A 14,949-nucleotide genomic window follows, 5' to 3' on the forward strand; every position below is an offset into this window, starting at 1 on the left:
CTTCTCTCCTGTCATAGCCAATACTACCCTGTACAGCCTGACAACAAGTTGATAATGATGAAGGAAGGAACCATAGCTGTTGTATCTCATGTAAGAGTCTTGCTTGGCTCTATGCTTCCAACCAAGGCGTATCTGCCCATGAGTGGCTGAACTCGTTATGGGAGATGGAGGCTTCCTTTAGATCTTATCCTGTGGTAGAAGACCTTTGATACCTCTATGCAGAAAATGTCTGTTATTCATTGAACAAGTGACATCTTGGGAATCACAGTGCTGGGGGATCAGGAACCAGCTTCCTGTTGACCTTCTGTTTTCTTTTTTTACGTTCCTCAGGTCTATAATTATGGCTCCCCAGGGCCTGCCCCCTTCTAGGATGGCTCTTCTGGAAATGCTGCTTGGGCTACTGATGGCTTCCTGCTTCACCTTCTGCCTCAGTCATCAGAACCCGGTAAATATCTTAGCACAAATAGAAGAATCCTGTAAGGTCCAAGAAAGCCTCCATGCCACTGAGGCATCTGTGGGAGTAGAGTGAGCTTTTATTTTTCTTGCAGGAATGTGCTGAATCAAGGAGTATGGGCACTTCTCCCCTCACCTCCTCCCCCACCCCCCTCCACTCCCCTGGCCTCTGTTTTAAGCTCATAGCATAGTTTCCCTTTGGAGAAAATATGATGATGATGATGATACAATAATAATAATATCAATAATGATGATGAGTTTACCGTGTACCAAGTGGTTTATTAAGTTCTTTATGTGTATTCTCATTTAATCGGCTAAACAACCCTACCAAGTACAAAACTACAGTTATTATCCTCATTTCGAGAAGGATCCCAAGGCTCAGAGACATTAAGTAACTTGGCCAGGATTATTCAGCCAGTTTGTGGCAGAATTGGGAAGGTCAGGATTCTCCCCAAGAGCTGGTTGCCTGTATATTGAGCACCAAGTAAGACTCTGCTTCTTCCTCTACTCCTGTGTTCCTTGTGCTTTCTCCGTCTGTGTCTGTCTCTGTCTCTCTGTTCTCTTTCCTTCTGTCCTTTTCTCCCTGTTCTTTCCAGGCCTCTCTTCATTAACCTAGACCTGACTGCTCAGGTTTTCTGTCACCGCCACAGGCAGGAGTAGAATGACCGAGAAGGCTCTGAGTTTGGCCTGGCTGCAGCACGCCAAGGCTCCTGGCCCTAGCAACAGCCTGCCCTTGACCAGCTCCCAGTGCTCCCTCTTTCCTTTCCCCTGAGAAGCCTTGACTGTCATCTTTCTGACAGTTTCACCCTCCCCTGGCCACCTTCCCCAACCCCAGGGGCTCCTACTAAATGTTGGGTAAGTGCTGCAGGCTTTGGAGCAGGAGGGCCTTGAAGTGCAAATGACAATTGTGATGAATTTAATAGCAATCCAGCTCAGCTGAGGTTCACCTCTGGCTCATGGCAAGCTTCCACCTTCTCTCTAAAGTCATTTGTTGTCTCTCTGCCTTTCTCTCCACTTTGTGGAGCAAAAGATAAGGTGCAGTTAGGAGTCATGAATTCTTTTGAGCTTTTAATGTTCTCTAAGATCTTACTGGTGCTGGGGTTTATTGTTTTTTGTTTGTTTGGGTTTTGTTGTTGTTGTTGTTGTTTTTTTGCCTTTTCCTCAAGGATAATGAGGATGAGATCCCATTGGCCCCTGAGGGTGGGGCTGGTCACAGCATGAGGTAGGGGCTGTCCTTGGCATAGCCTCTGCGTGAAAAGCACACAAGTGTCTAGAGGGATCAGGGCTCTGTCCGCCCCCCCCCCCCCGCCCACCCCAACCTGCAACTCATGAGGATCCGGTGTTCCCCATCATGAGCTTTAGCAGATGCACAATTAACAAAAACGTGCTGATGAATTTGCTTAAGGACTGTGTGTTAGTAAGTCCCTTTTGGATAATAGTCCAACCAAATAGATGAGCTTTCAGAGCCATAATTATTCTGGCCCATTTATATTAGCTCTATTGAGTCTAGTCTCAGAAAAATGTTAATACTGACTTTCATCAACAGAAGCTACTTTTATCCTTATGTCTGTTCCTAAGCTGTATCCATTTGTCATAATCTTTCATCATGTGCTAAGCACAAGTAGGAGTTGAAGCATCTTTTCTCTCATACCATAAAAATTGCTGCCCTGTTGGCATTTAAAATCCAAATTATGCAGCCAGCCACCTTCACAACAGTGAAAATGGGTGGTGGGGGAGGTGGGGGTGGTTATGATCCTTTCTTCAAAGCCTGAAGTCCAGGCAAGAGATCCTGGTGGCCTGGAATTGTCCTCCCCAAGGGCATTTGTGCAGGTAATGGCCACCCAGGAAAGGTTGTTTGTATCAGGGTAGGATGTGGAGCCAGCCACCTTTCCTGGTTTCTGTTGTCCTACCTCTCTGGGATGCCACAGCTTAGGAGCGGTGTGGCTGCTGAAGGGGTGTGGTTGTGTGGTATCCTGGACTTCAAGAAGGTAAGCAATGTGGAAGGTAGTGGAACCAGTGGAAGGAGCACAGACCCTTGGTAAGTTCCCTTTTGCCACCTATGTTGGCGATTTGGCCATTTCTGAGCTTTGTTTCCTTATCCAGAAAGTAGGATTGATACCTCTCTGTTAAGATTTCAGTGTAGGGGGCGCCTGGGTGGCTCAGTCGTTAAGCATCTGCCTTCGGCTCAGGGCATGATCCCATTGTTCTGGGATCGAGCCCCACATCAGGCTCCTCTCCCACTCCCCCTGCTCGTCTCTCTCTCACTGGCTGTCTCTGTGTTAAATAAATAAATAAAATCTTAAAAAAAAAAAAAAAAGATTTCAGTGTAGATGAAATGTGATTACATATATAGAGCACCTAGCATTGGGACTGGCAGAGTATGGTCAATAAATGTCAGTGGTTATTTTTAGTAAGGGGGTGGCTGCTTTTATGGTTTAGGGCTCTGTCTGGTAGGGGTCCTGTTCCAGAATGTTGCCCTGGCAGTCTGTCTCTGTCACAGCGTCTGTCAACTTATCATTAGAGATTCATTCATTCTCCTGGATCTTGAAGGGTTTGGTCTTTAAGAATCTCTTATTCAGATACAAGTGCAAGGAAGTGAGACATGGTAAGCTGTTGTCAGCTAACACCTTAGCTGGAATGTCTTGCCAGTCAGTTGAGAAGAAATTGGTATTTGGAGTGATGGTGGCAGGGAAAAGAGAGTGCTGAGGTTTCAGCATGGAATGGAGCCCCCAGAAGCCAGTGGAGAGGGCACCAGACGTGGCCTAGAGTTGACCAAGGGCTGGCTGCCCTCTGTCACCTCTTGGTCATTATCTCCTGTTCAGGACACTGCCCGAGCACAGAGAGGCTAGTCTTGCTTGTCCTTTCTCTGGGACTGTGGTTTTTTACTTGGTCCATGAAAGTCTTCGGATGGGGGGATGTGCTGGTAGACCTGCTAAGGTGATCTTACTGCCTCCCCCACCCCTCCTCCATTCCCTCAGCATGCAGGGCACAGCCATTTGGACGCATGATTAGGAACAGAAACACAGAAGGGAGTTAAAAATTCCTGCATGGGCTTTGGAGCCAGGCCGGCCTGACTTAAATCTCTGCTCTGCTTTTCTCAGCGGTGTGATTTTTGCACAGACCCAGAACCTGTCCTCATCTGTAAAGTGGGTATGAAAGTGTGTGCTTCACAGATGAAACTTGGATGAATTATGAGGCATGGAAGGCACTTTATAGCCTGGAGCTATGGATGGTAGCTGCTGTTACCATTACAGCCTCATCTTCATGATGTGCTTTTTCTCAAATCCTTTTCTGGAATGCCCATTTTGAACTGACGGACGCCCTCAGTGCTTGTCAGATGTGATTTGGGCAAACAGTCCAAAGTCACTCAGAGTTAGATTTGGTGAATAGGGTGAGCTGATCAGAGGAGCACCAATTTTGTATCACCCGCACTAAAGATAGATTTGTACTGTAAAATAATGGCAGATCGTGTGTGTGTGTGTGTGTGTGTGTGTGTGTAGCTTAAAATCTGGTTCAGAGGTGACACCAAGCGGAAGCTCAAAAAACATTTAGAGCAGTGGTGGGATTATTAGCTCATCTAGGGCTTGAGGCATGTGGCTCAGTGTTTGATCAGTCTCCTTTTTGAATTTACTCTATTAACCTTAAGAGAAATCTAGAAAAAGAGGCTTTCCCAGCCTCTAGTCAAGAGAATGAACACGGGCCCAGCCTAGAGTTTGAAGGGCTTTCTGCCATGTTTTCATCATCACTATTCCTGTTGCCTCTTTTTGCTTCTCTTAGTCATGAGAATTTGGTTGCTTGCTTACAGCCATACCTGCTAGGAGTTACCTGGCTAATAGACTAAAGCAAGAGCTGCAGTTTAAATCTTAGAGTTGTTTAGTTTGACTCTCTTAGTTTTCTAAAATAAGGCAAGTTGATGTAAAAATCTGTTTCTCTGTTTTCTCTTTTTCATGGCAGTGGCGGTCCAGCTGAGTAGCAGCTGTGTTCCTTAGCCAGGGCAGGAGGGCTCCAGTTTTCATAGCACAAGCACTCCCCATTGTTGGACATCCAGCCCTTGTTGGCCCCTTAAGGCATTTGACCCACACACTTGGGAGGTAAATTTTATTAACATTCCCCTAGTCCCACAGGCTAGTGTATGGTGCTCATGGCAGAGGCTAACCAACATGGAATGGCCCAGGATTACATAGGCTTTGGGTACTTTGTGGGCAAGGTAGTCTGTGTTCTGGAATGTGGGGCTACTCCCTGGGTTCTAGCAGGCGTGGCTACTTTGGGCTTGCCTCAGTCCAAGGCATCCAGAACATGTACCTGCCTGTGGGAGAGGTTTGTTCCTTCATTCCTTTGTTCTTGGATGATGGTAAAGTAAGTCCTCTGCTGGGCATGGGAGTACGCTGGTGACAGAGACTGACACAGAGCCTGCTCTTAGAAAATTCGGTTTTTGGCCAATGTCTCCTGCCATTCCGCCTTTCTTTTAGTCCCACAAGCATGGCTGCTCTTTGGCTCCTACTTTTCTTTTGAACTCAGATCTGTGCAAACTCCGTGTTGAAGGGGTACGAGAGGTTTGATGGGCCAGGCTGCTCAGGTGACCACAGCCTAAACCTGACCTGCCTGAGTCATGTCATAGTGTGTAGTCCCTATTGGATGTCATAGCACAGACTTATCCAACCTGGAACCTATGGTTGTCTTTACAAGTAATAAGGGTAATGGCTACCACGTACCCAGGGCTAGTGGTTTACAAGGTGGTGCCTCATCTCATGTATGAGCTAGATGTCGCTGTTACTTCCACTTCACAAATGTGAAAACAGGCTTAGAAAATTAAGTAACTTTCTGGGAGTCACAAGAAACTAGGATTTGAACTTTGGGGTATGTGATATGGAGCTTGAGTTCTTTTTTTTTTTTTATTAAAGATTTTATTTATTTATTTGATAGAGGCAGCCAGTGAGAGAGGGAACACAGGCAGGGGGAATGGGAGAAGAAGAAGTAGGCTCCCAGCAGAGAAGCCTGATGTGGGGCTTGATCCCAGAACGCTAGGATCACGCCCTGAGCCGAAGGCAGACGCTTAACGACTGCGCCACCCAGGCGCCCCTGGAGCTTGAGCTCTTAACCACCACGCTGTAGTCTTTGTTATTTTCTTGTGACATGATTTGAGGGCTTCTTCTTGTCCAAGATCTCTTCCTTACAGGTCCTTTAACAAGATCGGAAATCCTGTCATCTGAATTTCATGCCTTTATTTCTTGTTAAAATGTAAAAAGCCTTGGAGGGGCTTTACATTGTCATCACCATTAACTAAATGCCTTGCCCTTTCCTCTGACAGCTACTTAAGGGTCAGACCCACAAGTATCAGGTAGGTGGGGATACCTATCTGGAGCTGGGGTGCTGCTTGGAAGAAATGCATTGCTACCTCCCATGCAAGGTTAGGATTGTTGGGAAACAAAAATAAGACATATGTAAAGGTCCTAGCTCAGGTTTGGGTTCATAGGAATTCACGAAATATGCTCACTGTTACTAGGGGAAGATTCCGGATGTGGAAAGGCTGAAGTAACCTCCCAGTATGCTAGTGGGGGTTCCTCCTTGCTATCCCAGAGCTCTGGAACCCTCTGGTTAGTTTCCTGAGGCCCTACTGCTTTTATGCAAGAAAGGTTTAAAAATGGGACAGGAAGAATGGGAGGCCGGGAAGGAGCAAAATGAATAATACTTTGTATTTATCGTGCATCTCTGTCTCCTGAGCTCAAAGTGCTCCACAGACACCATCTCATTAATCCTCCTTGCTCTCCATGGGATGGAAGCAAACAGGTTTTAGGAATTGGTTTTCAGCTTTGGCTTCTTCCTCCCTCAGCCCAGCCGGACTCCCAGCTTCCCACTTGCAGCCCTTTCACCGTGGATTGTAATGTCCCAAGAGTTCATTTATGGCCTATAGACACCCTGGAGAGTGGCCAGGCCCTTATTGCGCCCTTCTGGACTGCGGAGGAATCAGTCGGGCCTCAGCTGGCAGCTTTTGTATGTCTGGGGTGGCCGTTTCAGGGCCTATTCTCCCATTCATATGGGTATTTTTTCTTTTAAATATATCTTTTTTATTTGTCAGAGCAATTAGGTGAGAGTTTCAAACGTCACACAGTATAGTAACATGGCAAGTAAAAGGCAAAGGGCTCTTACTGTCTCCTGCCAACCCCTCTCCCCAGGTTGTTCCCTTAACCCCCTTGAGATACTAATGACCTCTGTGGAGTTTTTCCTTACTTGTGTACACATAACACATGCTGTGTATTCATTTAACCGTATCACCTCACTCATATTGGTTCTGAGGAGACCCTTATGAAGGGTGCAGACTAGGCTGGGGAGGGGAGGAGGACGGAGGAGAAGGGTATACCACCCAGGCCATGTTCTTTCTGTCTGCCTGGTTTGCCTAGCTGTGGTGGGTCATGACTGTGTTTTCCTTTCTCTGAAGGAGTTTGCGCTCACCAGCCCAGGGAAGAGCAGGACCAAAGAAGTGGAGAGAAAGGAAACCACAGCAGAAGAGGGGCTGGACTCCGAGATACTGGAGGTGTTTCACCCGACGCATGAGTGGCAGGCCCTTCGGCCAGGTACCAAGCCCAGCCCTCTCCCCGTGAAACACACTCTGAATTCTAAGTGCACGTGTCCTTCGTCCCCACAGGGCTGCTTTGAAAGAGCAGTCACTCTGGCCCACTGGAGGGGAACAGTGTGGTCCTTCCGGGTGAAGACTGCTGCTGCAGGGCTTAGGGACCTTCATTTTCCAGCAGAACAGAGACTGTGGCATGTGAGTGCCCTGAAAGGGAGGCGGGTGGTGGGTGGCCGAGCTTTCTGAGCAAGTGATTGAAAACTTTCTTTCCTTGTGCTTCTGAAACACAAGAGAGGCAGTGACATGTGCCTCACTCTGCAAATGCTATTTTAGGCTCTGCTGCTCGGCTCAATGCTGCTGAAATATTGTTCACGGGAGAGTACTGAGCACCGGTGCGGGGCAGGAGTGTTCTGTTGCTAAAGGAACCTGTGCCAAGAAACAGGGGCTGGTTCTGGCCTGGTTTCTAAATGGGGCATCCTCAGAAAGAGCAACTTTCTAGCCCTTTCATGAACCTGGGCCCATGGCTTAGAAAGTAACCAGCATTTGTGGAGAGTTTACCATATTCAGGTACTGTGTTAGGTGCTTCGTGTGCTTAATCTTGTTCAATTTTCATAACTGTAGGAACAGAGTTCCTACAGGCCAATGACATTGACCTATGTCATTCAGCTGACGTGTCCTAGGTCATTGACCCACCTTCCTCCCCTTTGTCCCTCTAGTCCCAGCCTTGTTGACTGTAGCCCCACTATGGGGACACTTGAGTTTGTTCTCAAGAGTGGGCTGTTTACGCTCTGCTCTGTGGCAAGGTGGATGGCCAGCCCTGGCAGCTGCCACCATGGGGTTTGATCAGCTCCGAGCCAGTATTTATCACTGTGTCCTCGCTGTTCCCGTTGTTGCTGTGCTGGCAGGGGCAGCGTTCACAGTGCCAGCTCACTTTCTGGTAGCAGTAGCACTCCCACTGGGCTTGCATACAGGTCATTGGTGCCACTGAAGAGTGATGAAGCACCAAGGAAGTGAAGTAGGAGCCAAAAGCATGGGGTAGAGGGAGGTTTTAGGAACGGAGGTATGGNATCTGACCTCTGGCTGTCCTCCTCCAGCTTCTCTGAGAACTGAACTCCCTGAGCCTTATGGACCAAAACAAGATGGCTCACCGGGATGGGGCATGGGATATGTGGGCTGTTTCCACTGGTTTTATGGGGTTAAAAGTGCTTACACCACTTGTTTTTTTTTTTTTTTTTAAAGATTTATTTATTTATTTATTTGACAGAGACAGAGACAGACAGCGAGAGAGGGAACACAAGCAGGGGGAGTGGGAGAGGAAGAAGCAGGCTCATAGCTGAAGAGCCTGATGTGGGGCTCGATCCCATAATGCCGGGATCACGCCCTGAGCCGAAGGCAGGCGCTTAACCGCTGTGCCACCCAGGCGCCCCTGCTTACACCACTTGTAACCAGGCAAGTGCCTGGAGCAGATGAGTTCAGTGTCCCATGACCCCAATCCTAGTGTCTCTGTTCCTGTGGCACTCTTCAAGGCCCTGGTCCGCATTGTAGAACAAGCCTGAAAGTTCTGACCTGGGGCCCTTGCCCAGCCCCCTCTGGCAGTGGGGCTGCTATGTTAATGCTAAACAAAAGAGCCCCCCTCTCTAGCTGGGGGAGGGAGAACCGGAGCATTTGTGACAAGGGCAAGCTGAGGGCTCTGAACACCTTCTGGAGAATTAGAGTGGAACACTGATTTTCACATTTAACTTGATACCCCATTGACATCACCCTCTGCCTTCTAGTTTCTCAAGAGCCTCTTGTAAAATCTGCACCAAATTACCTTGAAACTGCCCCAAAGGTGATATGTTGTGGCTGAGCACAGACACTCAGGCCCCACAGCTCCGGGGACAAAGCAGTTCTGGTTCTAGTCATGCCTGCCCCATCCCAAGAGTGTTTTTGCCTACACTCACCCTCAAAGTGGCATGGGTGAGGGAAGGTTAGGTGAGCAGCTTATTCAGGCCTGAGTGTGTGATGTGGGGTGATTCAGAGTGTGCTGCTGTGGAGTCAGACCAGTGGAGGCAGAGAAGACTGTGTTGGGCCCTAGTACAGGATTGAGGTGTTCTGTTGGTTATATTAAGGTTTTGTATGTGCATCTGTTGGCAGCAAATTGACCTCTCGGTGGTCTGTGTGGATAGCCGGCACTTGGCTTCAGTCAGAGTATAATATTTAATGCCCCACATTCTGAATGCTGCCTGGGAGCTTCCAACACAGCTACTTGAAGGAATGTTAAAAGGAATGTAGCCAGTTGTGGGAACTTGTTTGATCGATGAATGGGGAGGTAGTATAATTTAGCAGTTAAGAGGACAGACCTTACTTTTTACTTATTTATGTTTATTTATATTCAGTTAGTTAACATATAGTGTATTAGTAGTTTCAGATGTAGAGTTCAGTGATTGATCAGTTGCATATAACACCCAGTGCTCATTGCATCACGTTCCCTCCTTAATGCCCATCACCCAGTTACCCCATCTCCCCCTTCACGTCCAGCAACACTCAGTTTGTTTCCTATGATTATGAGTCTCTTATGGCTTGTCTCCCTCTCTGATTTTGTCTTGTTTTATTTTCCCCTCCCTTCCTCTATGTTCCTCTGTTTTGTTTCTTAAATTCCACATATGAGTGAAAACTTATGATAACTGTCTTTCTCTGATTGACTTATTTTGCTTAGCATAATACCAAGAGGACAGACTTTAGACTCAGCCAGTCCTGGGTTCAAATTCTAGCTTTGCTATCTAGGGAATCTTGGGCGAGTCACTGGATCCTTCTTCTCTTCAGTTTCCCCCTTGGTCACATGGGGGAAATGTCCTGCCCTCCCTATTGTGAGGATTCTTGACATCAAGATATCACTCAGTACAATCAGTTCTGATTTTAATGGTAAATTCTTCCTTTGTGCTACCCCTTCAACTTGATTGTGGAACTGGATGCTAGTAAGGGTGCATGAGTGTGTAGGCTTCCTATCCTCTCTGGTCTGTGATGGGGAAGGGGACTTACGGTGAGGAGGAGACTTGTGTGGTCCTGAAGTGCCCTCCCTCTCTACCTCCACAGAGATTTTTGTTGAGGGAGCAGAAGGGGTTAGCACAGCTTTTTCTGCCTGGAAGTCAGAAGGAAGGAAGATGGCACAAGGAAGATGATGGAGTGGAGTATCTTTTGAGGACTTTTAAGAAAATGTCTAGTTTTTGTTGACAGGTGTTATCCCCAGTTTGGTAACATTTGTCCCCTCAGGTCTCTGAAGGAAGACCTCAGCTCTGTTGTCCTCAGGCCTCCAAAGAGGGCATACTGGAATACATGGTCTGGGCTCATAGGAAGGTAGCTTTCCAGGCTGCCTGCTGTGGCCTGGAACACCAGGGGGACCTACGCATGACTTGAGAGGCTTTCCCACCAGGCCAGGTAGGAATTGGGCCCCTGCCTTTCAGCCCTGGAGCAGCTGCAGGTCACTCTGCTGAAGTCTGCCTGCCTCTGTTATTACTGTCAGCATCCTCACTGTGAGCCACTTGTTCCTGGAAGTGATTTTCCTGTCTCTCTCTGTCTTCTGGTTTATTTTGGGATCTGTCTCACCTTACGGAGGCACAGCAAGCATTTGAGTGTGGATTCAGCATCAGCTGTTCACAAGCAAGCAGAAGAAAGCTGTTTGTCGGCAGGTCCTATGGGTTCTGGGCAAGCAATTCAGAAATTTGTCCTGGGGTGGAGGACCCCTGAGACCCAGGACTTTGTGCCGGTGTACTTGTTACTACAGAAAGCTGGTCACAGCCAAATGTGGTGGAGTCTCTGCTCCCTGGGCATTTCTGAGATGCTGCTTTGTGCCAGGTACTGTACTTGTAGCCGGAGATACAGGTAATAGGTCACATTTACTGAGTGTTGATTGTACCGGGCTTTCTTTGGGGGCAGGTGCTAGAACTACCCTCATTTTTATAGACAAAACTGAGTCTTAGAAGTGACTTAGTCAAATGACCAATAAGTGGTAGAGTCAGAATTCAAAACAAGCTTTGTCTGGCCCCAAGCGTGAGCTCCTCACCACCGTGCCATGCTGTCTTTTTGAGTAGCAAAGGAGACATGACTCCTACCTTCCAGTAACTTATAGTCTCACAGAGGATACAGAGACAGAAAAAGGCACTAGAGTGTTTTGGATGTTTTGGTGGAAGTGTCCTGTGCTCACTGAGGACACAAAGGAAGGTGTGGGGAGGCTAGGGCCTTCTCTCTGTGTTGTTGAGATCTCAGTGGAACAGTGAGTCAAATTTTATGATGCTGAATCTCCAACCCCGTGAAAGTTCTCTTTCTGAGCTGTGTGTTCTTGGCCAGGTTGATGAGAATCTTTGAACCTTAGTTTCCTCATCTGAAAAGATCTGCTTCCCAGAGATGATGTGAGACTAAAACAAGACTAACATATGTAAAATGTTTCACACAGGACTTGGCATATAGGAAATAGTAAGTGGCTATAGTTGACATTTATAAAAAATATACCTCTGTTGCTTTCCTTTCCTTCGGGTCCCGGAGGAAAAGTGGAGGTGACAAGGTGTGTAAGCAAAGAGCCCTGTTGTCCTGCCCATCAACCAGTGCTGCTTGTCGGTCCCATGTGGGCTCAGGGAAGCTCAAACCTGGGGCTTCCTATTGACCTGAGCTGACTTCTAAGAGGAGGCTGTTAGAACCTCAGAAATATTGGCATCAGCACGAAGAACTCACTTAATGGGAGCATGCAGGAAGCCTGTGCAGGAACACATTCGTGTTAGGGGGTTAAAAAAAAAAAAAAAAGAAAAATCCAAATCATCAACAACTGATGAGAGCAATCCAAGAATTATAGAGCACCAGCCATCTGGTCAGATCATTTCAGATCTGCACAAGCAATAGGAGGGAATTGAATTTTAAAAACCTCATTTATAGTAGACCAACTACTCTGTTTCAAGTATTTAAGAGAGGAGTCTGATTTCCTGCAGCCCCTGGACATCTGTCTGAAGGAGCACCTGACTCTGGTCTGGATGACTCTGTGGGATTGTCTCTGGGAGGCCTTTGGCCCCTTGCAGCTTGGAACGGGCTGTGTGATTCTTTAGTTCTCAGATACCACCTGCGTGTCCAGCAGTTCAATTCTGACACTATATTGCTGGAGGCAGTGTCAGATTCCATAAGTTAAAGGTCTCAGTGACACTGCATCTACTTCAGATGCTAGTTGCAAGTCCCAGATCACCCTGTATTTATGACTGACCAGCTATAAATTGGAAATTCCCACAACCTCCTCTTCAGGTTCGATATTTGCTAGAACAACTCCTAGTTCAGGGAAGTGGGGAACACACTTTGGTTTGTTGACTTATTGTAAAAGATACAACTCAGGAACAGCCAAATGGAAGAGATGCGTAGGGCAAGGTATGGAATGGGGGGAGGGGTGCAGAGCCTCCCTGCCATCTCTAGGCACACCACCCTCCCAGACCTTCTGCATGTTCACCAGATTGGAAACTCTGAAACCCGTTGTTCAGGGGCTTTTATGGAGGTTGAATTTCACATACATGATTGAGTTCAATCACTGATGTCCAATGACTTAATCAATCTCCAGCCCTCTCTCCTCTCCTTGGAGGTCTGCAGATGGGGCTAAAAGTTCTAACTCTGTAATCTTGGCTTACTCTTTCTGGTGACCTGCCCCCATCCTGAAGTTACCTAAAGCTGCCTTCTCCCCTTCCTCTACCCTTCAAGACTCATCTCATTAGCATAAATTCTGGAATAACAAAAGATATTCTTGTCACTCAGTAAATTCCAAAGGTTTTAGTAGCTCTGTGCCAGGAACCAAGGATAAAGACCAGATACTTTTTTTTTTTTAATTATCCCACAGGATGGGTTGAAGTGGGACTCAGGGGCAAAGCTCCTCGTGCCTTCTGTCACCTCCCGGACTCTGTGGCTGGGAGGCAGATGACCCTCCCTTCCTCCCCTAGTGTGAAGAGATCTTCCTTATGGCTCATCTCATTCCCAGGATGGTTCACAAACACGTCTAGGCCCATGAGCAGTGGGTGACTGTGTGAGTATTGGTTAAGGGCTGTTTATACCTAAGCTCCTGTGTCTTACCAGGGTGGTGCAGGGGGACTCATTGGCTGCCACCAGAAGGTAATGGCCCGAGGAAGGTCTGTAGTAATAGGCTTCTGCTGATCTTTCCCTGGCTCAAGTGCAGTACTGGAAACGTGTAACAGTGGCCAGATAGAGGAAACAGGGTGGTTTTTGTGTGGTGTTAGGATAGTCTGTCTCTTCTCTTGAACACAAGTTGCTATCTCCAGCAACTTGATGGGGTGTTCAACAGAACTTATATTTGGTGCTGCTTCTTTCTGCGTGGTGCCTTCCCCCACACCCCTCCATTTCGAAGCCTTTCAAGTCCTCTGGGGGTTCCCTGAGAGCTTTATTTGTTCTTTCCTACCTTTACTTCTGGCCCATCTCCATCACTACAACCACCTTTGAAGTCTTTGTTAAGCACTCTCTGCTCTGAGCATCTCTTTTGTACGTTGGTAATAAGAATTTGTCAGGAGAAGTGCTTGGGGCATAGCAGGATGCCAGGCCTTTTGAGGCCCGTAAGAGCATTTTCTGAGGCTCCTAATTACCTTGTCCTGAGGGAGAAAAGGAAGATGGGCTGGAATACATGAAGGCCCCAGAAGATTCCATGAGTACAGTTTAGATCTCTTCATTTCAGTGAGCGCTCATTTCCCATATGTGGTGTTCTCCCAGGATGGCTGACCACTGCCCCATAGCAGCCAAATCCCACACCTCCTGGGGGAACAGGTGAAGGCCAGGGCAGAAAAGCCTGTGAACTCCAAGGCAGTCACTGCCAAGGCTGAGGCCACTTTGAGACTAGCTGGCTGAGCTCTGCACTGGCACCAGAGCATCTCTGCCCGGGGTTTGGCCTTCATTACCTGGATGGAATAGGCCAGGGTCCAGTTTGCAATCTGTGGACTTGGGTGGTGATGGAGAGCAGCTGTTGGCCGTCCGCTTTCTAACAAGTATTTGTATGCTTAATGCTTACCCTAGGCCCGTACCCTTCCCTTTCTCTGCTTCCTCCATCCACCTGTTCTCTCTGAGGTTTAATAAAGACTACTTAGCAGAATGGCATAGCCTCAGCTTTCAAAGGTCAGGATACCCAAACTGGCTGAAAGCAAAAACTTGAAGTGGAGTAGGGATATGGAAAACTAGGTGCCAAACCAGTCCCAGGCCTCATGCCCAGGAGTTGGCTTTAGCTCAGACAATCTGTGTAACTCTGACCTCCCTTCTTTCTCTCATATTGGCCTCACTCTGCTGGCTAAGACTGTCCAGGCCATCTGCAAGGTTGGGACTCACCAGGGCTAGAAGTAGCTTTCAAGGGCTGCCTTGGAGCTGAATGAGAGGCGCTTTTCCAGAACCTGTTCCATTCTTGATTTTGTCAAAGCACTAGAGGTAGGAATTGATTGGTAGCTTAAGAGGAGGTATTATTTGACTAGGTAGAGAAGAGGACAGATAGGAAGCGTGAGTGGATGGGAAGGGGATGACATGAACAGAGACTGCAGAGTGAGAGTACATCTCCCTGGCTGGAGAGGCAGATATGTATAGGGAATAATGGGAAGATGGTGGTCGGCAGCATCCCCTCTGTCAGAGATAGGGGGCAGTGGGAGAGAGGGCGGGATGAAAGTTGAGGAGGAGAGCTAACAAGGCAGTAGAACTAAAGATGTAAGTAAGTGTAAACTATGAGTGTGTAGTCGAATCCAGTCAGGGGCTGTGCTGTGAATGGAAGATGAGGAAATGAAGAAAGATGATAGAAACTCCTAGGTTTGAGGTGTTTAAGAATAAGTGGAAGAAGAGAATTAAAACAGTAATTTTGGAGATAGTGACATCAAAAAAATTGTCTGTTTTACGTTACATCTGTTATATGTTTCAGCGATGTTCCAGATCAATGCTTGATGGTA

General features: G+C 47.5%; 1 protein-coding gene across 2 annotated transcripts in view; it reads left to right on the forward strand.

Moving 5' to 3' along the window:
• SIL1 (SIL1 nucleotide exchange factor) overlaps nucleotides 1-14,949 on the forward strand; it is a 206,245-nt gene that overhangs the window by 49,531 nt on the left and 141,765 nt on the right. For both annotated transcript variants that reach the window (XM_040622381.1, XM_008691544.2), the window contains exons 2-3: nucleotides 331-445; nucleotides 6,890-7,025. In XM_040622381.1, coding sequence (XP_040478315.1) covers nucleotides 341-445; nucleotides 6,890-7,025 — 241 coding nt within the window. In that variant the 5' untranslated portion in view covers nucleotides 331-340. The remainder of the gene's footprint in view (nucleotides 1-330; nucleotides 446-6,889; nucleotides 7,026-14,949) is intronic.

The sequence above is a fragment of the Ursus maritimus genome, unplaced genomic scaffold (assembly GCF_017311325.1).
Source record: "Ursus maritimus isolate PB19 unplaced genomic scaffold, ASM1731132v1 scaffold_5, whole genome shotgun sequence".
Lineage (NCBI taxonomy): Eukaryota > Metazoa > Chordata > Mammalia > Carnivora > Ursidae > Ursus > Ursus maritimus.